General features: G+C 44.2%; 1 protein-coding gene across 2 annotated transcripts in view; it reads right to left on the reverse strand.

Moving 5' to 3' along the window:
- Positions 1 to 962: 962 nt before the first annotated feature.
- The window catches only part of MUSK (muscle associated receptor tyrosine kinase), a 58981-nt gene continuing 32866 nt past the window's right edge, over positions 963 to 27077 (reverse strand). Inside the window, exons 8-16 of one of the 2 annotated variants that reach the window (XM_065656030.1) lie at positions 23570 to 23836; positions 18753 to 18928; positions 18320 to 18343; positions 15144 to 15232; positions 14666 to 14825; positions 13207 to 13396; positions 12674 to 12865; positions 7555 to 7703; positions 963 to 5501 (exon numbers count right to left, since the gene is read on the reverse strand). In XM_065656030.1, coding sequence (XP_065512102.1) covers positions 4825 to 5501; positions 7555 to 7703; positions 12674 to 12865; positions 13207 to 13396; positions 14666 to 14825; positions 15144 to 15232; positions 18320 to 18343; positions 18753 to 18928; positions 23570 to 23836 — 1924 coding nt within the window. In that variant the 3' untranslated portion in view covers positions 963 to 4824. Of the gene's footprint in view, positions 5502 to 7554; positions 7704 to 12673; positions 12866 to 13206; positions 13397 to 14665; positions 14826 to 15131; positions 15233 to 18319; positions 18344 to 18752; positions 18929 to 23569; positions 23837 to 27077 lie in introns of those variants that run through there. The other variant, XM_065656029.1, reaches the window with a different exon arrangement.

Here is a 27077-nt window from a genome sequence, read left to right on the forward strand (position 1 = left end):
CACCCCAATTGAAAGTACAAAAAAGTAACTCTTTTCCTAGTTCATTTTTGACTTTCTAGTGAAGACAATATTTACACAACACTTATTTTTTTCTAAGATTTCAAGTACAATGATCTGCAGAAAACATTTCACATGGTGTTTGGGGGAAAAAAAAATATATATATATATATATATACATACTTATGGTTTGCCTAGCTAATTGTTGTCAAGAAGTTTGGTTTGCTCCTAAATCTGATTGTCAAATATTTGCAATGAATTTTATAATAGGTAAAATTCCCATAGACTTACAGAAGGAGTTCATGTTCAAGAATCACGTGCAGAAAAAGGAGTTAACGGCTTTTTAGATAGGCCCATTAGTGACAAACTTTTCTCAGCTGTGTTCTACAGACAGCAAACTCAATTTCCTTTTGATGTTACACCGTGCTTTAATTCTCAACACGTCTAGGTGTGAAATCAGAACCCAGGCACAAACGCCAGCAGAAATCAGCGGGGAGGCAGATGTCATTCCCATCTACATGAGACATCTTTCACATTGGAAAAGTGGTCAAGGGACTTCAGCCCACACTGCTGTAAAAACACCCTCCTTTCTCTCCTCCTCGCACCATTAGTGTCGGGACAGAGACCCATCATGCTGAGGGCCCAGCACTCTCCTGCTTGGACCTGTATTTGTCCTGCAAAATGGCCTCCTCCAGATCAGCCTGACTGGCTGCTTTGTTTGAAGCATCTTATTGAGTCTATAGTCTCTTAATACGTTCCTGTAGCACCCAATTTAACCCACCAAAACATGCCTTTGAGCACACATAGTAGGCTAACTTATAACTGCAATTGTCTACAGTATAACCACTGTGATATTAAAGCAGTAATGGATCTGTTTTAAGAATATGAAATGCATCAGAAATTAATCCAGTGCTGAAAGAGGAAGAGAACAGAGAGATCAGAATATATTTTTCTGATATGTCTTTATTTTATAAAATATTGCACACATGAGTTACACAGGTTGAGATAATGAGAAATGTACATCTCTGCTTGGGATGTCTTTCAAAGCCATCATTCACAAAATGTATAACAAACAATCACATGATAATAACTATTATATACCCTTGGAGAAAGGAAACCAGACGGTTGAGTTTAGTCCACAAGGTGTCTGAGAGGCAATTCCTCTAAACCAAACTTGATCATGTTGCAGGCAGTGTTCAATCAATTATGGAATTTATGCTTTTAACTCGCATTTTAAATGCAACTGTTAAACAGAGTCATAGGAACATGAGAGGATTTCTGTGCTGTTTGATGGATCAGATTTCACAATGTGTCATCCAGGACAAAGCTGTATAAGTGCTGCAAATGCCCTGGGCAGGGCCCTTGCAGAGGGGAAACTTACATCAAACGTGCTGCAGATCTTCTCCTCAGGGTTGTCACCCAGTGCCATGGACTGCAAGACTCCTTCTGCTGTCAGTGGGAGCAAGAACTGAAGCACCAAAATGTTCATTTTTGGTTCATCTTCTTTCTCTGTGTGAATTTTAAAACCCAAACCAGAGACTACAAAATATTTTTGCTTGCAATCAACTTTTTGACTAACAAATTTTCCTTTCTTTTCTACTCTCTCACAATCCTTTTGTTTTTTCCCTTTCAAAATAATTTGAGTTATGTAATAGTTACACAGAAAAGTCTCTGCATCTCTGGAGTAACAGACTGTATAACATACACTGAAGAAAGCAGAAGTCTTAAACAAAAGGAGGAGAAAAGAAAGCTGTGAAAGAAGGCAAATCATTAAAGAAATTCAACCTCCAGCTTTTAGCAAGCTGTAAAGTGTACAAAAGGAAGAAATTCTCGGGGTAAAATCCAGCCATGTGCCAAGGCAGCAGAAGGTCTCTCTATCATTTAATCCTCAAAGGACGTCGCCATTTAGGTGCTAAGCCCTCCTGCTGGATCTCAACGGGGACGTGATTATCATCCCTGGAGAGCATGCGGCAGAAAGCTTCTCTGTGAGTTCATCTTGAAATTATGTCTCTCCTCCTACTACACAGGCAGCATTTAAATCCTGATCTGCAGTCACTCGCTGTCACACAGTTCAATGCATGCTTATAGTGCAAAGGCTGGAATGCTGGACAAGGAAAACCAAATTTTCCACACTCTTATAAATGCAGGCCCACGTTGACCTGAACATAGGATAGCTGGGAGAAGGATTTGGGCTAAAAAAGTGCAATGAAAAGGGTACTCTTCCATGTTTGCGAGAGTCCCTCTTTCAAAAAGAAAGCATGTGACATTATAGGCATAAAACTTCACCCCACATGAAAACAAGAAGAAAACCGTGATTGTGGTTTCAAAGCAGTCTAGCTGGGGGAAATTGAGAGTGAGTGACTGAAGCCAGCACTGTGATGCTAGAAGGCAGAAAGGCAGACCATCCTTTGGACTGTAAACAGGTGTGTGTGCTCACATTAGCATGTGGTACAAGTTTTTCAACTTGTTCCTGCTCCCTTGCCTTGGTGCTACCCATGTACAAGTTCTGACCCTGCCCTCTCTAAGGGGAGCAACAAGACCCCTGCTGCTGTGAGTGCCACAAGGCTCTTCAATTTGCGCCTTGCATTACAGGAGTGGAGCAGCTGCTGGGCTGTGCTCCAGGGCTCAGCTCTGTGGAGGCTGCAGGGACCTCTGCTCAGATGGGGTGCAGCTCATCCCCTTCCCTTCAGACTCGTCTCCTCACCTCTGCTGCCACAGAGCAGGGAGGACAGCCGGGTGGCTGACAAAACCTAACAGAATTTAATGCTGAGGGCTGTGAGGTGGTCATAACGTAAGGAGCTATGTAATGACCTCCAGTAATTATTTTATTTGAATTTAGGATTTCGAGGTTCTCAAGTGGGATTTTTTTTAAGTATCTAGACCTCACTATTTTGTCATAGTAGCATCATGACAGGACTGCTGAATGAGTAAGATAGCACTGGTCATTTTTTGCTTACTGTGCAAATATCCAAGCATTTTTACCATTTCGATGTTTCTAAGCCCAAACAGAGATTTCTTGTTCCTCTCACTGTCTTGGGTAGTTGCGAGCTCTTTGCTTCAAATGAAATTGACATCAGTGGTCTGAAAACACTAAACTATGCTTTTGTGGCCAGAAGCAGAATGAGTTAAGATTAGTAAAAAAAAAAAAAAAAAGAAAAAAGAAAGTTATGATGTAGCAGGCATTAGCTCACATTACAGGAAAAGAGCAGAGGGAGGTACATGTTTTCCAGTTTTGTTCTTCATAATGGTTGACAGAGCTTTTTAAGCTCATCCTGAAGCTTAGCCCTAGAGACGGCTGCTCTCCACTGCTGTTCCTTGGATAGACCTAACCACTGCATCCCAGCTATGGAAGCCACACCAACCACTCACTCACTGGAGCTCCTGCTCTGGGGGGATAATGCACATCCCTGCCTTGGCTAGATTTCAGATCAGCAATGGGGATCTGGAACAACTGCTCTTCGCTGCCCAAGGAACAAAAAGGTAAAACCTGTCCTCAGAGGAACACAATCTTCTCTGGTGCCAAAGTATGCATTAAAATCCAGAGCACTTTTAGCAGATAAACAATATCTGGTGTTTGGAGGTTGGCTGTGGACAGTGTGTAACTGGGGTAGTCTAACCTTTGTCCTGTAGATGGACAGGCTGCAACACTTCATGTGGTGTCTGAACTCACCTTTTTTCCACCTGTCTTAACTGTTAGATTGTCTCTGAAGGCCACTGATGGCAGGCATCTACCTTCCTCAATTCTGTGCCTATAAACTACAACACAAAGTCAGGTGGCCAGCAAGCATTGCAGTGGGGCTTGCAGGAGTTAGGAGCTGCTGTCAGGAAAAGAAAACCAGAAAGGAAGGGAAAATGGGATAAATAATTAAAACAATCTGCCACATTTCTGCAAGAGGAGCTGCGTTTCTCCCTGCTCTCAGCACAGTGAGGACTGTACTGCAGGCAGAGACAAATAAATACACCTTGGAGACCTACCAGGTGTGCCATCAGGCCTTTGGGATTAATTTCTCCCTTAGCACCAAATAGCTTTGGTGCAAGGGAAGGCAGGAAAGATGGGATGCAATGCTTGAAGCAAGATTTGGGTGAGATCTTAACAAACATCAAATGAACCTTACCATGGACTTCCAGCTTGGCTCAATGCTTGACAGGCGTTTGCTCACCCATGTAACATGAGATGAGGAAGGCTGCCAGTGGTCCTGCAGGCTCCTGTTTTGACTCTGTCAATGCTATGTTCATGAGTGTCAAGAGGAGGTGGAAGTTAAAAGAAAAAAGAATGTGGCTATGGCTTCAGAAATGTCCTTTTTCTATAAAAGTGAGTACACAAAAAATAAAATAGTAAAAAGTATCCCCAAAAAGACTGAATTCTGCAATCTTTTTTTTTTAAAAAATAAAACTTGAAAACATCTGAGGAAGGGAAGAAAAAGGTAAAAGCCAAGAGCATAAATGCAGAAGGACATGGTAGGACCTCTTAGGAAGGGAAGTGCCACCAGTGAAATGTTGGTTTGCTTTCGCTGGTGAACTCTGCGCTCCTGCAAATGCCTAATATAGGTAATGAGTTAGCATGGCCAGGACCTCCGCCAACCCGAGGAGGCAAGGACTCGTGGCCAGGGGTCAGCCTTGTCATTTGGGAGGCATAGTCCCACACCCACTCAGGGAAGTATATCCCCCCATATGCGGGTGCAGTCCACACGTCTTGCTTGGCAGAGGAACAAGCTGTTTCTCTTGCCGCTAAAGCAGGTCTTTGCATGGAGCCACCACTTGGGAGCCCATGGGTTGGTCTGAGTCAGTCTGGACATGTGAACACAGGGGACCCCTTGGGCACAGCCCTCAGGCTGACGGGGTGGCCACAGCCTTCTCATACATGCGCTCCAAGATACGGTGAATGCTGGCAAAGCTTGGCCGGTCAGCAGGTAGCTTGCTCCAGCAGAGACGCATCAAGTTATAGAGCTCCAGGGGACAATTGTCTGGGCAGGAGAGGACGTTCCCATCCCTCACATAGTAGATGACCTCCTCATGAGCCATCCCGTAGTAGGGCTGCATGCCGTAGGAAAAGATCTCCCACAGCACCACCCCGTAGGCCCACACATCAGACTCAGTAGTGTAGCGGTTGTAGAAAATGGACTCGGGGGGCATCCAGCGGATGGGGATGGCGTCGTTTTCATTCGCTTTGTAATAGTCGGCTGAATACATGTTCCTCGAGAGACCAAAGTCAGCGATTTTGACCACCATGTTCTCCCCAACCAGGCAGTTCCTGGTCGCCAAATCCCGGTGGACAAACTTGCGCTCGGAGAGGTACGCCATGCCGGCAGCCACCTGCTTGGCGATGCAGAGCTGGCTGGTGCAGCAGAGAGCCAGCGGGTTGGGCAGGCGGATCCGCGCCTCCAGGCTGCTGCGCACCAGGCTGCAGAGGTTGCGGGGCGAGCGGTCGCGCAGGTACTCATTGAGATCCCCGTAGGCCATGTACTCAAACAGCAGGCACATGGGTTTCCCAACAGCACACACACCTGGAACAAGACAGAAACACCATAAAAGTCATTTGGGTAGCGAAAAGAGTTCTGTTGTGCAAAACTGAAAAAAAACGAAAATACTTACACAAAGAGAAGACTTTCTAGAATGTATGAAGGGAGAGAGATAAGGATGAAAATGCAAATACCGTCAAGTTTGCATGCATGCCTTTGGGTATTTGAAGCTCCCTCACCAAGGATCTAATGCTGAGCTCCGTGGAAGATGCTAACACATCATGATTGATTTGTCTGGACATCCCAAGAAAAAGATACACTTTTGGGGCTAGGTTTACTTCAAAGTCCAGTTCTGCTTAAGTTTGCATTAGCAGAAGCTCTGTTTTTTCCAAGGTGCAACCAGAAGGACATACTTTCAGGAAGTGACCTTTATAGTTCTGATTAAAGTATTTTTTAATACTTTTGTTTGTGGTAATTATTGTATTTATACTGATATGAGTGTAAGGTCTACACATATGCAGGGAGACTTCAGGAGTAATCACAAGGGACATGTTCAGGGGTTCAGTGGAATACTTGAAATGCAAAGACGCTCCCACCACAGCTTCTTTGGGGTTTCCCTTTTTTTTCAAACAGCTCATGCAAAAAATGTTCGTTGCAGAAATTAGTTTTGGAATGACAGATACTCAAATATGCAAGAAAGACAAAGGAAAAACAGATATCAGAAAGGAGAGATTTGCCACATCTGACAGGTGCAGAACCTAGTCCCACTGAAGGGCACATTCTTGGCCCTACACTAGCTTTATTGGGAGCCAGCATCAGTACAGGACCCACCTCCCAGCAGTTTTACTGAGCATACAGTGATATGGCAAAAATATTTCCATGCCTGTTATTAAATTGCCAACTACCAAAAGTCAGCATTTAAAATGCATGTGTTTTGCTTTCTTAGGGCCATCATTTAGCAATTGGTGATCCAATTTGTTGTGAAATCTGAAATTCTTGTTGATGACCTAACAGTTGAATCTTTGAGGAAAAACAGATAGCTGTTCCCAGTGTGATACAATCAGGATCTGACAAGCATGAGGAGTGTATGTGAGAGCTTTATCATCCAAGCTGTCTTCAATAATGTGACCATTTTCTCCACACCCTCACGACGTGAAACTGTTTTTTTCCTATACCTTTGTCCTTTCCTGACCTAAAATGTGTTGTTTATTTGAGTTTGGGGCATTTCCTGCTTTTCTCTTCTGTACCCAAAGTACTTGCATCAATCCAGTTTTCACAAAACTGGGATTTATGTATTTCCATATTTTTTGGAGCTTCCTATTGAAATAAATTAAGATCTCAGCTGCCTGTTCACAGGGACCAGATCTGCATTAAAAAAAACTTAGAACAGGATTGCCTGGTGAGGGTTTCTAGCAATTTCTACTTTGGCCAAAAAATGAAAATTTACTGAAAAACAAATTTGGTCGGCAGCTTTCTTCACAGAAGAATGCCCTATTAGATAAGCTGTGGCACCGAGACTTTCTAAAAAACCCAGTAAACTGGGGTTTCCTTTCAGCTGGGAAGGGAAGGAAGAGACCATTTTTGCGGTTGGCTTTTTTTGCTCATTTGTTTCATTTTGGTTTTTTAATGTTGCTGAGTGTTCAGACATCACAATAGTAAATGGGACCCATAAAACTAACAAGACTTGTGCCTATTTTTTTAAGTACCCGCAAAGTAAATCATAGCTCCAGGAAGCTTGTATCTTTCCTGTAAGACATCTGTGCCAAGGCCATTAAGCTGGAAGCAGAGCAAGGCAGAAAGATGTCCAGCACACTCAATGCAGAACCAAGAGGGTTTATTACAGTGCACCATCTTGTTAAGGTGACAGCATCAGAACTACGTTTCGAGACTTGTTATGGTGAACAATTTAGCAGAACGTGTGATGGCACATAGACAAGCTCACCTCTTTTACAAGGGGCATTTGCTCTTGTAAAAGAGACCAGCATTGCTATTTGCATTACACACTGGTCATGCATGTGTGATCATCCCTGCACCCCCAACAAACCCACAGCGGATTTGCAGAAGATGGTACCTGTACACGGGCATCTCATTCACATACCTAAAAGCTTGACGATATTTGGATTGTCAAACTCAGCCATGAGGGCTGCCTCCCTCTGAAAGTCTGCCTGCATGTCTGCGGACGCTTCCTCCTTCAGCATCTTCACCGCTACCATTGTGAAAGGCTCATAAGGCAGCAGCCCTGGGGCCCTGCAAAGAGAGGGGAGAAAGGCAAGAATCAGTGATGGATGCATGCACATCAAGCATAGGCTCTGTTTCTGGTGCAAAAGAACAGGCTTACAGGGCAAAAAAAAAAAAGTGGAAAAGGTATAAGGCCCTGGCACTGACTGAAGGAACATGAAATACCACCTTGGTATTGCATGGTATAGAGACATAATTTACTTCAGGGGGGACTAAATGACTGGTAAAGAGGTAGATAAATAACAGATTGTTAAGCAATAACCTCTCCTTGGGCTGGAGGTCACATCAGAAACTTCATAGAGGGCAGGATGGACTCTTCGATCCAACCAATTCACTTTTGGGATGTAGTGACTGAGCTTACCAGAGTTAAAAATAAATGTATTTTATATAAAAATGTTGAAAGAGCCTCTTTACACTGTGTCTTATCCCATACCTGGCACAATGGTGGCATTGGTATATCTGACTACCATTAGAGTGAAAGTAACAATTACAGTAAGTGTGTTCCCTGGGTTTTGTAGGGAAAATAGCCTTTTGCCCCCATTCTCTATGTGTATGTGTGGCCTGTGTGTGTACCTGTAATTCCATAAGTTATAAATCCATTAGCTAATTTCATCTGAATTTAACATGGTGGAGCTGAGGTCTAGGAAATAGTTACAATCCTGCAAGTATTGTGGACAAAAGTGACAGGACAGAAGGGAAAAGGATATATGTGCCCTGTCTGAAGAAAAGGGTAATGCATGACTACACCTGTATTAAGACACTGGTGAATGTTCAGCTAGAGCTTAGAGACACAGATCCATAGGAAACAGCTTCCTGACTTAGAGTAATCAAAGACTCATTTCATTTTCTTATCCACAGGTCACTGCACCCTCAACAAGTGTAATGAGATGGGCTTGCCAAAAATTTAGGGTTAGATGTCACCAAAGGAGAGTCATGTTCCACTCTTCAAACATGCATCAAACCTCAGATGTGCATTTTGTTGCCCACACCAATTCTTCCCAAGGTTCCTGCAGTTAAAACACACTCCCTATCAGCCAGAGCCCGTGAAGAGTGGTGCCCATTTACATGTCGTGTTAATACGCCGGCCCGACTGCCCTCTCCTTGCGCAAATGCCAGGTTATTTTACTGCTCAGTAGCCCCAAGATGAGGTTCCGATTTCCAAAGCAAACTTCCAGTTTCCTTGTCATCTACTCCAGACATATGGCTGTTGCAACAGTTGCACTTGGATGCTGTAAATGTCAAATGTCAGAAGATGGCAGGGTGCCCATTGTGAAAGGGATCTCACAGGTGGCCAGATCGCAGCTGAGACGCTCGGGTGAGGAGGTCCGGCACGCCGGAGCAGAGGAGCAGACTCCACACTTGTCTGCTACTGCCTTCATTGCAGCAACACGTCTCCCTTTTTTACTCTTGTGCTGGCAGCGAATTTCCAGTCTAGTAGGAGAAGTACTAGCACCCACCAGCTGCTGCTTGAATTTAACGCTCAAGAAAGCCAGCAGCAGCAGCCTGAAGAAACCAATAGAGCATTTAAAAGTAAAAAGAGGAGTGTTTTTATCTCTTCAAACCAGCCTCATTGTAGATTACCACTCACCACTGGCTAGCAGACATAGTGCGGTGCCAAAGGAGGGGTAAGCACAGCTCCAGGAGAATTCAGGTGGCAGGCCAGACTGTGGAGTGCTTTCTAGAAAAGAAGCAAATTTCTTCTAGAACTGGGAAGCATCAACAGAAACTACCTGGGGTTTCCTTTCTCATGATTATCTAAATCCTTAGCAGAAATGTCCATTGTAAGCACACAGGGTGGATAGCAGTTGTCCTCTCTTTCTTCATCATTAATGGATTTGTGCAACACTGGCAGCATTTGGCTTTCGGGTACCTGCCATTTGAAGAACTAACCAGTGGTGCAGTCAGGGATTTTGCCCTGAGAGTACCTACAAAGAGTGCCTGACTTTAAGATTCCAGTCGGTTTTTCTTTCCAGAGTAGTAAGTGAAAAAACTGAGGATCATCATCTGTATTTGAGATTGTGTCCTGCCCCACATCTTCCTCAGCATCACAGCTGGATAGATTCTGTTAGATCATTAAAGGATGCAATTGTCTGCTGAGGCTGGTGGAGATGTACTTTTACCTTATCCTATGGGAAATTTGTACACGGGCGGGAGAGTGCTCTGAACTGGCAGGGGCTCATTTTTGCTGTGGTTTTTTTTTTTTTCCTAATTAACATCTGTACTGTTTTTCAGCTGTATTTGAGACAGCAGGTCAAAGAAACACCTTTTACACCTGGAAAGAACAGGAGGAAACTTCTGTCAGAGGAACTCTGACCTTCAGGCCAGCCTTGTCTCTTGCAGACAAAACAAGCTGTGCTTTTGTCTGCTAGCAAAGACTCCACATCCAGGCTTTTAGGCAATCCTGAGCTGCAGGCTTAGTCTGGACCATGGAGCACCACCTCTGTGAAAAAATCTGCAAGCTGAGCTGTGTTGAATCACATGGGGATGTTGCTTTGGTGGCATGTGGGGCCAGCATGGTCCTCCCAGGTTGAGAGGATCCTTAGTCAGCCATCACAACCCAGTCAGGACAGACCTGAGCCAGGTCCTGAATCTTGTCTTAAGGACATCTGTTAGGGTAACTGGTTACTTCCTCATCCTTTCCAGTGTGAAGCTACCCTCAGTTAAGACAGCAGCCTTTCAGGAGAAGCTGGTAAATGATAGCCAGACGCTTCCTGTCCTAACATGTTGCTTGACCCAGGAGTGAGTAAACACTGAATCAGGACTCAGAGCAAGCCAACTGGCAAAGGCATTGCTGGCGCCATGTGCAGAGCTGTGTTTACAGGACAGGGAGAAACATGAGACGAGGAGAAGTAAAAGGGTTGCTAAACTTAGCTTGAAATGTCCATTTAACACACGTAGACAAGTACATTTTATCCATCTGAGATGGGAAGGCAGTGATTTGAGTTGTGATATCTTCAGTAACCTCAAGGGATGCACAGCTGGCGCTACTGGATCAGCAGTCTATGTTGATCTGCCAGAGGTGTGCAGAAGTGCCAGTGGCTTAAAAGTTCCCTGGAAATATAAGGCCTCGGAGGGACTCTTGTTAGAGATATTAATAAAAATAAGGAAGCTACTCAGAAGCAATATTTCTGTGGCTCCTTTTCCAAGCCACAGAGAGCAAGTGTTTCACAGAATATGGTACTCTGCACTTTGCAAATGCTGGCAAAGATGTGTTGCTTTTTTTTTTTCCCTCTATCTTTTTCCCAGTTTCCAGTGACAAGAAGGTTTAATTAAAAGAAATTGCAGCAGTGGGGTGGATGAAATCCACACAAAGGTCTCTACACCACTTTAGCACTTGCTTAACCCAGCGCTTTAGTGACATTTGAATACCCTTTGAGAGGTTCTGATCCATGTGAGTGGGAGTGATTTCCAGCTCAGAAAGTTTTGTGCAGCACTTAAATTATATTTATGCTCCCAGCTCAGGGCCAAAGCAGCATTTGGCAGGAAGACCACCTGTCCTGCTTGCACACCCGCCATGCAGTGAACACCCCCGCCGTGCAAGCAGGACAACGATGCTCCGTGGGGCAACCTGAGAGCTGTGCTGCAGTTGGATGAGAGCTGTCCTGTGCCCCTGCACCCGACACCTGAGCTCTCCTGTGGTGCAGTTCCTACAGCTTTGTTCTCCTCTCAAGCTCAGATGCTTTTGGCTTTGCCATCCAGGCTAACAATCAATCACAGGCTAAGCATCTGTGATTTTCCCACTGCACGCCCTACAAACTTTGTTATTTTTAGCTCTCTCTATATTAAAGAAAAGTATGCCTGCATTTCTTCCATTAGAAAAAACTTGTCCCCTCATTAGAAGAAAAATCCATCACAGCTATTGAAGCTGTTTTGCTGCTCTAACACATTTAACCTGTGTGTAGTTCACTTCCTAGCAGGTATATCAACAGCATAACTATAAACATTCAAAGTATCTGGAATTATGACTGCTTTTTACAAGTAGGGTCAATGGGAGCAGTTTGAAGTCAATGGGAGCAGTTCCATCAGGCACATCTTGTCCCATGGTGGGATGCTGATACTCCCCTGGTTTTTCTGAGGTCATCATACACTACTCCAGAGACAGCTACAAAATCAGCCAGATCCCAAAACTGACAACTGTAAAGGACAGTAATGATGGAACTGGACAGTCTGTCCACTTTCTTTCAGGAGTTTGGGGATGCGATTTTCCAAGGAGACCAGTACTGGCCAAAGACTGTCCTGCAGAAATTATGGACTCCCTCAAGGTTGCCAAAACACCCACCTCAGTGTAGGCAACACTGGGTTCATATTTGGGTTTTTCAATGAAACATTTTTCATGTTCAAAGAAGTGCATGATCTCACTTCCCATGAAATTTAACAGAACTGGGATCTCATCTAATATTTTAAATTTAAAACAAGCAACAATGGCTGCAAATTCCAATAATAAAAAATGAGTAACTAAAGGGGACACCAGGAAAAAAAAATGGCCTAAGTGGGTTGAGTTTTTAGGGGATTTTTCGTTCGGTTTGGTTTTGCCACTGAATCAAGTGGAAACTAGGTCAGGACCTAACTGTAGCATGACATGTTGCCCTTTATGGTAACTACTGGCCAGTGTTGGCATTATAATGGAGAACACCACACACTGATATTTCCCAAATACTGGGAAATACAAGAATTTCACAACACGTCACGTCACAATACTCTTGGCAAAAACAGTGATGATAAATTTAGCTAAGCTTTTACACCAGACTTTGGTATGTGAGTAAGACATTGCATCTACTACAGAGGAGAGTCATTTATGTCAAAAGGTTAACAAATATAAACAGAAAGCAGTGAACAACAGAAACAATTATTTGAGACCGACTGTACTACATTGCACACCTGCATTTAATTCTAGTTTGAGTGAATGCATTTCCAGTGCCTGTCTGCAATTTTTTCCAGGGAACCTCTGGGTAGAGAGGTCTCACACATAGGCTGCCTACCTTGCTTGGAAGACTCGCCCAAATGCTCCTTCCCCAATATCTCTCACGTATTCGATATTGTTCCTGGGATACTCCAGGCTGAGCAATTTTGGATTGAGGAGAAGGGGCATCCGCTGGTACATCGGGTTGGGGTGCAGCCGGTCCAGGAGGAGTTCGGAGGGCAGAGTGGTGAGTGTTGGTGTCTCTGACTCTCTGAAATGATGGAACAGTTTTTGGTCAGTGTGCACACACCCCTCAACCAGGAGATAACTATCTGCACCTCCTCCGGAGCTAGTTTATTCCAGAATGGAAAAAGGAAGTGCAGCAGGGCTGCTGAAAGAGCCTTGCAGCAAGGTGTCATGCCTTGTCCCCAAAAGACCCACCAGACCACCTTCTGCGGTAGCACAGAGTCTCAGCAGAGCTTGCATTGGGCTGCCACAGGCAAAGGGATGGCTATTGCCCTCTACCAGGAATTCACAGGACTGTACTCTCAGAAACAGGCAAGCCCTCTTTCAAAGCAGCATTGTCACCTTGAATGAAGTCCCAAGCTTTACCTTTTTTTGTTTTTCCACTGCTTTCGCCGACGGCAGCAAACCAGGGTGAAAATGCTGAGAATCACAACCAGAGCAAAGCTGGAGATGACTGAGATGATAACAGTCATGGAGTATGTGGGGGAAAAGGGAGGAGGAGGGGGGAGATTTGGAGTATCTCCATTTGGTTTTCTTGTTCCTAGTGATAATGATGCTGTAATGAAAAAAAAAAAAATCAGGAGGTTATGTCTCTGCTAGTTTATAGGGCTTTCTCTAAGAGATATTTACAGAGCTAGCCTGACATCCTAGGAATTACTGATATTACAGATACAACTGCATGACTACATGAGAGGACCATACTAGGGAAGCCTAGTTTGCAGGAAGCAAACCCCATTTCTGCTTGCCAAATGTGAAAACCCACAATCTGGTAAAGACCAATACACAGTTCCCATTGAGCCAGGAAAACAATTTTGGTAAGGAATAGTCTGCAAGAGATGCAGATGGGAGATCACATCTGATGGCCTCAACAGTATTCAAATATAGTAATGTCTGCAGTGGGAAAGACCAATGGTTTACAATGTGGACCACAATGTATCATGTGTCCTGAAAGGAATCTGCAGGGAGGAGTGTAAAAACCAAGTACTCAGTGATACTTTCCTGAAATATCCCCTTGCCCCCAACAATTTGCATCTCAGTGTCTCTATGGGGAAAAAATGGTAAACCAGTGTAAAATATATTGGGCTCTTTCTTTAGGGAAAAAAAAATCATATTTAATACTCAAGTAGCCACCTGATGAGTACTTTCCGAGACATTCTAGAAAAGGCTAATCTGTACATGCAATGATTGAGAACAGAAAGAAATTTAAATCATTCTTTTTGAGGCCAGCTAAACTGATACTGACTTGTGTCCCCTTAAATCCACAGCAATCCTGTTCTCTGTGCAAGCAGAATCATCTTAGTTCCAAACACTGACATTCAGAAAACACGATTTTTGGATGAAATATGTTTCAAAAATGTCCTGTTCTCTGAACAAGAAACAACAGAAAGACTTAGTTTCAACATCACAGAGCGATAATGTTTCCATCTTTTTTAGGGTTTTTTTTAGTTAGAATTGGTTTTTATTACTGAAAATAATCATCAAATGCAAAACAACTTTGGAAAATATGCCTGAAACCCTGCCTTCTCATCAAAACGCAGTGTGGCAAATCCATTTCTCATAATACCACAGGAAATTTGATTTCATTCTTTGGCCTTAACATAATCTGGAGCAAGGTGTTCCATTTGCCTATGTTCATTTTCCCATCTTTAAGTTGCATGTAGCATCTTCTGGCTAAAGATGCTGAGTGAATCCATGAGAAGACCCAGGACTGGCCGAACTCAGAATAAAGAACAGATCGGTGAGGCCATGAGCACTCAGAATGCAAACACCTCACATGGCCCCAAAACAATCACAGTGGCAGAAATCATAAACTGCAGTTGCCTACCATCCTCACAGGGAGACACGCTGCAGTATTCCCAGGTCACAGATGGGTCTTTTGTGTAGCACCAGGGACGCTCGTTCTCACCTCCTGGATTGCGGCAGTAATTCTCAGCATCAGACAGCTCAGGGAAAACCTGAGGCATCCTCCTATGCAAGTGGGGAGCCTTAGGAGAGGAAACAAAATGGATTAGTGGTTCAGTATAATCTTTCCTGGTGGTGTTAGCAAAACAAACGAGCAAAGAAACACAGAGGTAAAACAGCCTTTCAGTAGCTTGCCAGAACGACAGAGAACACATCTTGCCATGGGAAGGAGAACTTGCAAATTGAAATAGGAAGAGAGTGTGAAACACCAATGAACTCAAGAATGAAGGCAACCTGTCTCCTGGTCAGCTTCCACCGGGACTGAGCTGCCCAGCTTTGGGAAACTCTTTCAAAAGGCAGAGCACGGCTCTCTGCTCGGCGGGTCTCACCCTGATGCGCACCTGGTCACTCCACTTCTGGCAGGGAATGCCAGAGGCCGTGGTATTGGCCCAGCCCTGGTAAAACTGACCATTGCCGCTGTAGCAAGTCCCTAGGAAAAAATAAAAAACAACATGGGATCAGGGCATCTCAGACCACATCCTGCTGTGGAGGCTCATGAGAATAAACTTCATGTCATTACACAGGAGCATGTGGCAATTAGCAACAGATCTGAAGCACATAAAAGAACCAGACAATCGCAGGCAGGGAATTGCTTAGCCTCCTGTTCACACTTACATGGACTTTTTGCTCAAAACACAATATGAAATCTGGTAAAACTCCAAAGAGGGAACTGGAGTTCTTTCAGATGAAGAAAACAGGCCATGGGCCTGGGATGATTGCCCTGCATCTACCCAATCCACAGTGCTTCCACACAGAAAGTGCCGAGCAGAACCACAGTGAAGCCACCCAGGCCAAAGCAAGGCAAAAAGCAAATTGCAGTGCTGGTTGCATGAATGCCAGCCTGCACCCTTACAGGGGCGACTATTAGGAAGACACCCACATTCCTGGGGTAGATAGCAAAGATCTGGGATCCCTCCTCCCTGCCTCTGTACAGTGCTTGTCCTCTTAGGCTGAATGTTTGGAAACAAATTATGGTTCCTAGCATGCATGGAAACCACACACTGAAGACAACTACAGGTCTGAAAGAATAGTATCAGTGTAAAATAATGTTCTTTATAATGAAGAATACATAGTTCAGTTTCCAAACACAAGGCTTATTCCAGCTGCATAAAAAATAAACAGAACATTTTGAGAGCATTTTTACTGCAGGAATATGTTCCCAAAACATAAATGTAGACAACACCTATCCTCATAGGAGTCTTTAAAGCATGCTGGCAGAATCTAGGAAGCAGGAAGAAAGCAGAAAACATGCAGCTTTACACACTTTAACACATGCTAGCTAGTCTTACATAAACTCTGCTGACAAGAGTCTAACATTCTGTTTGATGGCATGCATTAGGGTCTACTGCATTATTAACCTTGTTAGATAAATTAACAAGCCAGAAAACACTGTTGTCATAATTTTATTTTCTATTGTGTTGTTAAACTCACAGCTCAGAAAAGGAAAACGAGGAGGAAACCTGACCTGTTCTAAAACAAAGCTTTTTAAAGCAAATCTTTTTCAGTTTCATGAAAGCTTTGCATTAGTTTTCATCTAACTCTTAGACAAAAGCTATATGTTTTAATTTACCCTTGCAGATTGTCCTGTTTCTCCTGTAGGAAGAACATAGTAAATGCATCACAATCACTATCTGCTTTTTTCTTCTTGCGTCACCCTCTGCACTCAAGATTGCAGTTATGGGTCTTTTATAGACCTTTAGCTTCCTGAACTTTCACCACATGGGTAGGTAGAAATATCACCATGACAATGTTTGCTCCAGGTGAGTGAGCTCAAACACAGGATTATGTTCCTGTAGCCCAAGACATGCAAATACAGCAGTGTAGGAGTGGCCATTGACTTCATGAGCACACTTAACCCATCACAAATGCAAAGTAAAATGCTCTAACTCGGACTTCTTCGACAGATGTGTAAGCTACCATGTTATGTCTCACACCTGCAACAAGATAGCAGCCCCCACATGACCAGTACCTGTGGCTCTGCAGAGGTGCAAAATCTTGTTAAGCTGCTCTAGAACATAGTTGTGTGCCTGTGCGCAGCGTTTTACATGCCTCACATTCAAAGGCAAGGAAAGTAAAGCCTGAAGCCTGCCTCATGACTGACCTAGTAACCAACATGAAAAAACTTTTGCACAGGCCTGATATAAACATCAGAATGACACCTTCAAGGAGCGATGTGAAGAACTTTAGGGGCAACAGGGACACTAAGGAAGCACCCTTGAGTGCTTGGTGACCTGGAAAATGCAGATGCTCTCATACATGGTCTTGCTACAACAAAGACAGAGGGAGTCATAAAGGTGGTCCAACTAGACTTTAATAAATAACTTTGATGGGCAAGTTAGAAAGTGGTTGTCTTCATGCTCCCCAATCTTTGTGCACATAACAATGACTCTAAAGCTAAAAAGAGGGGGAAATACCACTAAAATGTTACAGTTATGCGTCCTGGATTCTTGACTGAATAGTGCACATCTGTGCAATGCCACTCCAGGAAAACACTGTGAAACTGAACAAAAAGGTCACACATTTACACAGAAGACAGCGGCAACGTTCTGAACTTGCAGACATCCAAGAGGAGGCTGAAACCACCCCGTGAATGCATCACTCATTTGCTGGCATCCCTCCTTCATGTTCCTTTCCCCAGGGATGGGATGGATGCAGCTGCAGGCTGTCAGCATTGGGCAGTGATGCTGGAGTGCCCATGGGTTGCTAAAGTGCTTCTCTACCAGGTGTGCAGCACCAGGTGTCTTTGGCTTGGATGACCAGGTAGAGCCCAAAATTCTCGATTTCATCTTTTTCATTTCTTCTCTCTATGCAGAAAGTGCCTGCATCTGCCAAATCTGCAGACCTCGCCTCCTCAGAAGCATGGCAAAAAGGAGGTTCTTCCTTTCTCCAAGAGGACAAGTCCAGTGTCTGAGCTTCCAACAGCAGTTGCGTGTCTGTTGGAAGAGCTGGAGGTGCATGTTTCAGCTGTGAACAGCAGCAGGGTGGGAGACCGGCAGAAGTCACAGCAGCTCCACAGGGGCTGGCTGGGTCTCACTCTTGGTCGTTAGGGGGTCATGCAGGAAGCAGCCAGATTTCAGAAGTGACTGGAGGAGAATGCTGGGGCATTTGAGGCAATAATGTCTTGCAAGGTTGGCCTGCTGTAGGTAGCCATGTCAGTGACAGCCTGTGAGGCTGGAATGACCTCCGTAGCTCTATCAGAAATACCAAAAAAGGGTAAAGCAAAACTACAAGCAATGGACAGAAAGAAAGAGAAACAGCTGGATGGGAGGGTACCACCTAAAAGTATCATGCCTCTCCAATCACCTTCAATAGTTACCAGCACATGTTCTCTTCAAGCTCTGAAGAGCTGGAAACATGTTTCCCATGCCTTCGATATGGAAGCTCAGGCATTCCCTAGTAATAACCTGAATCCAGCCAGCCAGGACCAGAGCAAAACACAAAAACGTGCAAGCTGCATCTTCAACAAAGAACATCATGCCCACCTCTAGAAACGTAAAGTCTGGAGCCGTCTACTTACTGGTTATATTCTCCTTCTTAATATCTGTAAAAAGACAAGACAAGAGGTAAGGGGGGTTGTGCAGGATGTGATCTAACTGGGTGCTTGCTCAGGAGCGTGCTATGGTAAAAAGCTCCCTCCCAGCAGTGCTTAAGCAGCTTATTTCTTTGCAATGGCACCTGAAAGGAAATCATCATTAAGACTGATTTTGGCAATGAGATTGTTATGACCCTCTCAGAAAAGAGCCAGGCTTTATTTACACGAGGGATTTTTTCCTGCACCCCAGTCTGATAAGCCAGGCAAACAGCTGGTGCGGCTGTCACAGTTCCATGCACAGGCACTGACAGGACAGTACCCACCATCAGACTTTAGTTGTAAATTACAGGTTGCATCCTTCCCCCTCCCTCACCAAGACCACAGCTCTCAGGACAATGGACAGCGTGTGCCACCTTACCGAAGAAAGGGATGCGGGTGCAGGCGCCGGGGTCCTGGTGGAGGCTGGGCAGCCTGTTGCATTCGGGAAGGGTGAGCAGCATCAGCCCTGGCTTGTAAATCCCCTTCTGAGAGTTTTCCTCCATTGAGAGCCATTCCTTAAAGCAGTAGAGATCCTTTACAGCAAGGCAATTCTCTCTACATTATTTTGCAAAAAACAGTGGAATACAGCAGTCAATGGCTTGATAACAATGGCTGCACTTAGCAGTGGTGTGCAGGGGTTATTCAGGCCAAAACAAATTCATTAATGGGGCTATGCTTCTTTAAGCTGGTCTGTCTGGGTCATGAACCATAAAGGAAACTCTGTATAAAATCTAACAGCTTCCTTTAGGAAACACTTTTAATGAAGCAGGGTTATGCTTAAAACACAACACACAAAACAGTGTTTGAGGAGTTCATTCCCATCTTTTCCTACAGATTCATTGCCATCTTCTACTAATAAACATCATGAGTGGGAGTTGTCTAGCATTTTTCAGTACATTCTAAAAGACTCGCCTGTCTTCTGTAAATTGTACATTAAAGTGTCACCTCTTAAAGACAGGGAGTGAGCTGCAATTCTCAATCTTCTTAAAGTAAATATTTCTCTGTATTTTTAGCCTCACAGAATCACCCATCCAATTTTCTCCTTTTCTCTACAGACGCCTTCAGTCCCCTTTTTATCTGCCAGCTCTTTGCAGCAAAACCTCTACAGTGCCTGGAAAACGAGACCTAACTGTCTCCTACCTAATATATTACCTCCATAATAATGTGAAACATTCACTGGCATGAACTGTTTTGGGTGTTTACATGTTCGTTATATCACAAACTGTTTGTGAAGAAGGCCAAGGCAGAAAAACCTGTTCTACAAAAAAAAAAAAAAAAAAGATACCACACTTGAAAGTTTGAGCGTTTGTTGCATTAGTCAACTTATCAGTGATTTGCTTATTTTTGTACTCATTTTTGAGAGCCTGAGTCACAAAACTAGCTTTGAGGTCATGTGCAGAGATTATTTTTTGCTGAGCTCAGTTGAAGTCCTTTGCAGTTCCATATCCTTCCCAACCACCGTGGCTGCTGGCAGGTGTTGGAGAGGACACAGTGATGCAGAGAAGTACTGCTTGGGTCCATGGTGAAGATTTTAGTCAAATTCATCACCTGGTGGGCTGATGTAGTTTCTTTACTTATAGTCTGCCAACAGTCTTGGCCAGAGCCAATGGCCATGAGTTTTGGGGTTGACTACCAATGCTACAGACCCTCTAAAGCACATGAAGGACAGAGGCCATTGGGAATTGTACCAGGGCAGCAGCTTTCCTGCAACAGCGATGGATGCCCTTTAAGTCTCCCAGCTGAAGCCATCAAAGCCCAGCTGCCTCGTGTTTGGTTTTAGCCAGTGCTGGTTTATTCCTTCCTCACTTCCATGAAAGCCAGAATGCAGCCAGATGGTGTAATATATCTTTTTTATGTTAAACAACATGTGGAACAGGAATGACCTTCTATAGTAAAGAAACGTTTAGCTAGGGAAATGGGAAAATCTTGCATTTGAAGTGCTGGCCAATACTTGGGAGATCTGGACTGCATTAGCTGCCTTCACTTCTGAAGCCTGGGCATCCTTAATCAAGGCCCTTATTCAGTGTGTAACTGCAAAATGCAAAAGACAATTTCTCCGCAATCCTGTCCACTCCATCACTTAAGCCAGGTTATCTTCACCCACAAATCCAGCCCTGGACTGTGGTGAGGCAGCCAGAGGGAGAGATGGTCAGTCTCCTCGAGCTGGCTTCATACCATTGTTATAACACTTAATCCTGCGCAGCAAGAGCTTGATGAGATCATATGCAAAGATTACTTCAGATTATTATTAGAAATTGTATGTCATGTAAATGACAGATGGACAAAGAACAGTAGCAGCAGAAGAGGACATGTGGACCAGTAGCATTTTAGAGACCATAAAGGACTGTTTAAGAGGAGGTGGGGACACACAGACCCAACCAAAGTGAGACATTTCCTAGCACAAGACTGTTCCCTACAGCATGGTCACTTCATATCAGCAGTGATTGAAACAGAAATTAAGGTTGTTCGTTTGGGGTTTTTTTGCTATCACAGAAGGAACCAGTGGAAAAAGGCAGACGTAATCAAGAATTATAGGATGAGACATGACTTTCTCTTAAAAATAGGAAAACTCTAATTTTAATCAAATTCCATTTTGATTTACATGAAGTAAAATTTTTCCAATGTTGTTTTCTTCTCTTTCACTTCATCTTGCTTTACCCCCTGATTATTTTTATAAAAGCTTTACTCAGTCTTTTTTGTCAGTTGTTATTCTTGCTAGCTAGCTTTCAAACAAAAATGAACATAAAAAGAAAGAGATGGGGAGAGAAAAAAATGGTGCGGAGAATAAATAACAAGGAAAAAAACCACAGAAATATGTCAAGGGAAATATATCTCCCAAAAAACAGAAGAATTCTCCAGCCTCTGAGATAGTTAAATTCTTACTCATGAAGCATTTCAGCTGAAAACTGGTGTAGTCTAGCCAGTTTCTGTAGAGAGGTATAAAGTTGTCAGCAAAAAGCAGATAAGATATTTGGAAGTAACCAAGACTCTGTGAAATGTGTTCAAGAGCCCCTAGAGGTCTCAACTGTTCAGAAGTATGTATTAGATGTCTGAGTTATCAAAAGGAGTATTGAGTTAGGGCTTCAGAAGAGCTGTTGTCCAGCTGATGTGCTCTGGGAACAGGAAGCAGGAAGGATATGGTTCCAAGACTCTTGTCATGCAGAAAGCTGCATTTAAATCTGCATTTAAATCATGAGGGAAAATCATTAAAGAGAAAAAGAATTTAATATTGACTCATGGATTTGAAGAAAGATGATACCAGGCAAGTCCATTAAGGTTTAGACATATCTGTAGATACTCTGCCTGTTAGCTTGAGACCAAGTGCAGACTTATATGACTTTGACTTCATAAGTGCCCCAGAAGTGCAGGTCTTCAGTCAAGTCACCACGAGTTCTGGTCCTGCAAGGCCACTCATAACCAAGGGTAAATGAAGCAAGACCCACATCTCACTGAAATGGCTTGTGGAGCACTGTACAAAATCCTTAGCTGACAAATGTGCTGTGCACATGTGGCTCAGATATAAATACTGTCACACATCATGAAAAATGGCAGAGAGATCATATACTAAACGGCTCAAAGACAAAGAGCAGAACAACAAGGCAGCAGGGAGGAGTCTGCCAGCAAAAAACAAGTTTCAGTACTTGGCTGCATGATTGTCTGTGGATACTTGCACACACACTTCTTTTTTAAGATATATGCCACTACCATGCTGGTGGAGGAATACCAAATAGCACAGGTATCAAAGAGAGAACACAATGTATTGTTAAGCTTTGGACTAGGATTTTCTTCTGTGCATTTTTTTTTCAAGATACTAAAGGAGCAGCAATCAGAAAGGTCCAGATTACAACAGGCTGCTGATTGTCCTAAAAAGCCCCTCCATAACTGGAAAAACAACTGCCAGTAGACTACATTTGGCCCAAGTCCAGCTGGCAGTGTGCTTGCCATGTCTGCAGAGAAAACTTGTTTTTTAGTTGAGATGTTAGAGTAAGGGCTGCACTCTCAATAAATACAAATCTGAATAATATGCTTTAAGATGCAGTTCAAGCAGAACAAGTGCAAAGTATTGCACTTAGGCAGAGACGTCAGCTGCCCAAACATTAAACGGGTAAGGACCAGGCAACAGTCCTCCAGGGGCTGAAAATGGATATGAATCAGTCATGGCTGACAGTCGTGTTAGGAAAAAAGAAAGTTTCACCCTGGGACATCTATGTGGGTCTGTCCTCTGCAAGGCACACCAAGCAATCATAATTCCATTATAGTTGACACTAACAGAGCTTGGGCTGGAGGATGCATATATTTAGCGCAAAAGGAGAGGTGATGAGCAGAAGCTCCAGAGGTTGGAAAAACAAGAACTATGAGCAAAGCTTGGAAAACCTGCTTTATTCTAGTCTGAGAAGTTGGGGAAGATGTAAAATCTTGCTGCAGAGAGGAAGGGAAGACACTCATGTCCATGGCCATGGTGGGAGGACAAGGAGCAATAGGGGAAGAGCTTCTCAGGAGGTTGCATAGGGAGGGAGCAGTGTCTCTATCACTGGGACATGTTGCACCAACGCCTGTCAGCAGTGGATTAGCTGTAGTGGTAGATGCTTTGGACTCCTCAGGGTCCCTGCCAGCCCCGTTTCAATGCACGTTTCTCTGCATATGGGTGGATACAAGAGCCAGATGAGAGGTTTAGTTTAGCAGGTACAATTACACTGGCAGTGTCTCTGGTGTCATCTTTTTTGGTTTCATCATTGTCATGGTGGGAAGTGCTAAATGATTAGTGTATTGCCTTGGCCAGAGTTGTTGCACACACAGTGACCATGTTAAGTCAAAATTTCAAACAAGCAATTACTTTTGATAGAAATAATGAGTACATACTGACCTAGTAAGATGCAACCAATAGCAATATGTTAATTATTTAAATCAAATATGTCATTCAAATTGATATTTCTTTTCAACACTTTTTGCTAAAAGCCTGATATAACACAGAGATCTGGGCCTGAAAGTCAGTCCATGCCCTAGGAATGGGCACAGAGAGAGCTGGATCAGGTCGTTTTTGTGTGTACAGAGAGAGCAAAGATAAAACCCATGCAAACATAGAGGGCCCATTTTCACTCAGCACTACTGCGTGTCTGGATAGACCTTCACCACTCCCCTGCTGCCTACACATCCCCACGAAATGAAAGTGAAAGATCAGTATTTTTTTTCATTTACCTGCACACGGGTTTTGGAGCTGGCCCAGCTCCCGAGGGATTGCACTCCTGGAAGATGTAGTTACACAGCAGAGACTCAGCGGCTGGTTGGCAGAATGAACTCACCATTTTCAGTTCAGTCCAGGCAGTGTGAACAAGCAGCTCTTGGGTCTCCTCTGGGTCAGCATAGGAGGAGTTGAAGAAAACAAGAGCATTCTTCGCCAAGATAGCACTACACACCTCACCTCTGTACGTGCTGCAGTAGCCTGCATCACCCTTGTAGAGCTTGCTGTCAAGGACAAGAGCACATACACACAGTGAGCATCCTCCACGCAGAAGCAGGGTGCCTAGGCTCTGTTTCTGAATAAAGTGGCATCTGTAAGGTAACAGAGGGTGGAGGAAAGGGTAGGTGGTTAAAACCACTTAAAAACAGCTAATACCATCCAAAAATGAAACTTCTACGAGGAACCTTAATGTGAGCACAGGGCCCTCATGGTGAGCTCCAGGGCTGAGGATCTGGCCAGCAGTTGCTAGAATTGCAAGTAGGCAAAAAGACTGAGTGATCATGCACAAGCATGACCTGGCATGGCCCCTCACTCTGCCCTCGGGCCCTAATGGGAAAATGTTTTGTTTTCCTGCTTCCCTACGGTAGAGATCAGCCATACTGCTTGCTGCACACCTGTGATGACTCAAGATTTTTTGCTCTCCTGACTAGCAAAAGCTCAATTTTGGATGGACTCTATGAGCAGAAGCCAGGTGAGTCCCACCCAACATGTGCCAGAAAATTCTTCACAAGATCAGAGCAGCCAAGCTCCTGCCTGCTCCTCCTCAGCTCCTGCACCCCTCCTGACCCTGCCTCTCCTCCACACACATTTAGGTGGGAGACACAGTGAGAAGAAAGGCAGAAGCCTCTGCAGTTTTCTTTCTGGTGCTTTCCTCCAAGGTCCATCCTCTCGTCTCTTCACCATATCTCGCAATTTGCAAACTCCTGTTGCAAAGCATGGGGCCAGAACTATGATGGAGCCATAAAAAGCACAGCAGGATTGGCTTCTTCTGGGTCTGCTTATTTATCTTTCCTGCTTCTTTTTGCATCGAGCAGGAGATGGCTGTAATCCCTCCCTCCCTTCTTCCCCATAGCCATCAAAAGGGAGCAGCAGGGTGAGGGCATGCACAGGTCAGCCACGCTCCGTGGCCACCCCACGGCAGCAAGGTCTGCGGGTGAGAACGTGCCCTCCAGGCAGCCGGTGGGATGCAGGGCCCTCCGTGGGGCTGGAAACCTGGGAAAGCAGCCTCCCTGGTGAGCAGGGGACAGCCGAATCAGGGAGGGAGGAGGGTTGGGTGCAGCTGTCCCCACTGCTCATTCGGCTGGTTTAACTGGGGTCAGGGAGTTCAATTCACAACATGCCAACCATTTGGAGTAGCCACCAGAGCTATTTGTATCTTTGCCTTTTATTTCTTTCCCTTGTCCAAGTAGTCACCCATTGTCAACCCTGGAGGTGACTGCTGTTTTTCTTCAGAAAGCTGGAGGTACATGGACAAGGGATTACATAGGATGCCCAAATTTCAGCTTTTCAGATGCCACTGTCTGCAGATGACACTCTCTGGACCTAGTTTGGCTGCACTACTTTGGGCTTAATGTCTTTTTTTTTCTTTTTTAATTATCATTCTGTCCTATATGTCACATTGCCTAAAAAATACAGGAAGGCACAGATTCCTTGAGGTAGTACCAAAATGGCAGTGAAGCTGTGACACCCTGCATCACCTCAGGCTCCACAGACACCCCTTGGTGTGACACAGGCACTCCTGGTGTCCTGTGCTCATTCCAGAGCCCATTACATCCCCCTAGCACAAAGCAGATTTCCCACAGCACCATACTTCCCCTAGCACCCTACTAGAGATATCCTTGGTGCGGGAGGGGTCACCTTATTCACATTTTCCTGACGGTGCCTGTTGTGCTTAATCTGAAAGATGCATCCTTCCTGTGCTAAAAAGGCAAAAGGGCATAGGTGTGCATGACACAGCTGTGCTGCTGATTTCAGCAGGCTGCAGAAGGAACCTGACGAAAGCCACCAGTGTTAATAGTGTGTTTCCTTGCTTTTTTAAAACCTACAGGGAGACATAGACCAGGCTGCGATGGAGAGGCAGCCGTAATGTGTTTCTCACAACGCCTTGTCACAGAAAGGGAATTTCATGCAGCAAATGTTGAGAACAACTGTGGGACAGAAGGGCTGAGCATTTAATCACTGTTCTCATGCCTGTCACACCTACACAGGTGCAGGTGTAAGGCATGAGTCTGCCATCATCATCATTGGGTGGTCACTAAATCATTTACAAACTTCCTGAATCAATCTTGCAGGCCCCTGTGAGGGAGGCAAGGGCCTTGGCAGGAGCTTGTGTCAGCAGAGTGGCAAAGCCATTTGCTCGGACTTTCTCAGGCTTTGCTCTTCACTTCAAGGGCCTGTAGCTCCCAGTCCTCCTCCCAGGCTAACCCTCTCATTTTCCTTCCAGACTGATCTGCTAGTGCAAAATGTAAAAATATGCTATGACTCTAAAAAGAAAAAACCAAAACCAAAAACAACAGGGAAAAAAAAAAAACAAAACAAAAAAAAAAAAAAAAAACAAAAAAACAAAAAAACAAAAAAAAAACCAAACCAACCAACCCACAAAACAACAACAACACAACACAAAAAACCAGCAAAATTGTTCAGTACTTCAAAAAATACTAGGCAAAAGTGCATGTCTGATCACATACAACTGGCTTTACCCATGCTTAACTCTGCTTGTAACAAATGTCTAAACTTCTTTTGCCCTAATCTAGTGATCAGTGAATCAAAATACATTTAGTGGCTGTGTACAGATAAGAGTTTAACTTGCAGTTAAGCTTTTGTCTGTAAATTCATTAGGTCAGTGACACTGCAGATGTGTAACTGTGAACAGAATTTACACCAGAATATTCTGCTCACTGCCATATTCTAAACATCTTTACTGATGTGTGATTCACTGCTTGCCTGACAGAGAAGCATCCCTATCCACCTGGTCCCAGTGTCCAATCACGCCAGTGTTCCCTTCTGGTGAACGTCATCTGCATGGTTGGTGTCCAGAAACCAACTCTCTTCATTTAAACAAAACTAACCAAATCTCCTTGGTTCATTTTTCTCTCCTCCCTGTCCCACAGAAAACCCTCGGGCAGTCACAGAAAGTCATTCTTACCTCCACTCTGCCGGAAGGCACCAGATCCAGGAATTGTCATGAGTCAGGAGAAAGAAAAAATGGAAAAGACATCAGTGATGCTTCATTGTCCTCTCTGAGATGTGGAAGTTAAGATTTCCATGCTAGGGGATCTGTCTGAGACCTGCAAGCTGTCTGAAAAGGATGCAGCTCAATTCTGACCTTATTTTGCACCTCCTTGAGGGGAAAAAGAGTTTGGCAACAATAGATGTTTTATGGGGAGAGGGAATAAGGATTGTTGACTGCAGTTCTTGCTGAGATGGGCTGTTGCACCCTAAATCCACACTTTTACCCTTATCCTT

This window comes from Caloenas nicobarica, chromosome Z, assembly GCF_036013445.1.
Source record: "Caloenas nicobarica isolate bCalNic1 chromosome Z, bCalNic1.hap1, whole genome shotgun sequence".
NCBI lineage: Eukaryota > Metazoa > Chordata > Aves > Columbiformes > Columbidae > Caloenas > Caloenas nicobarica.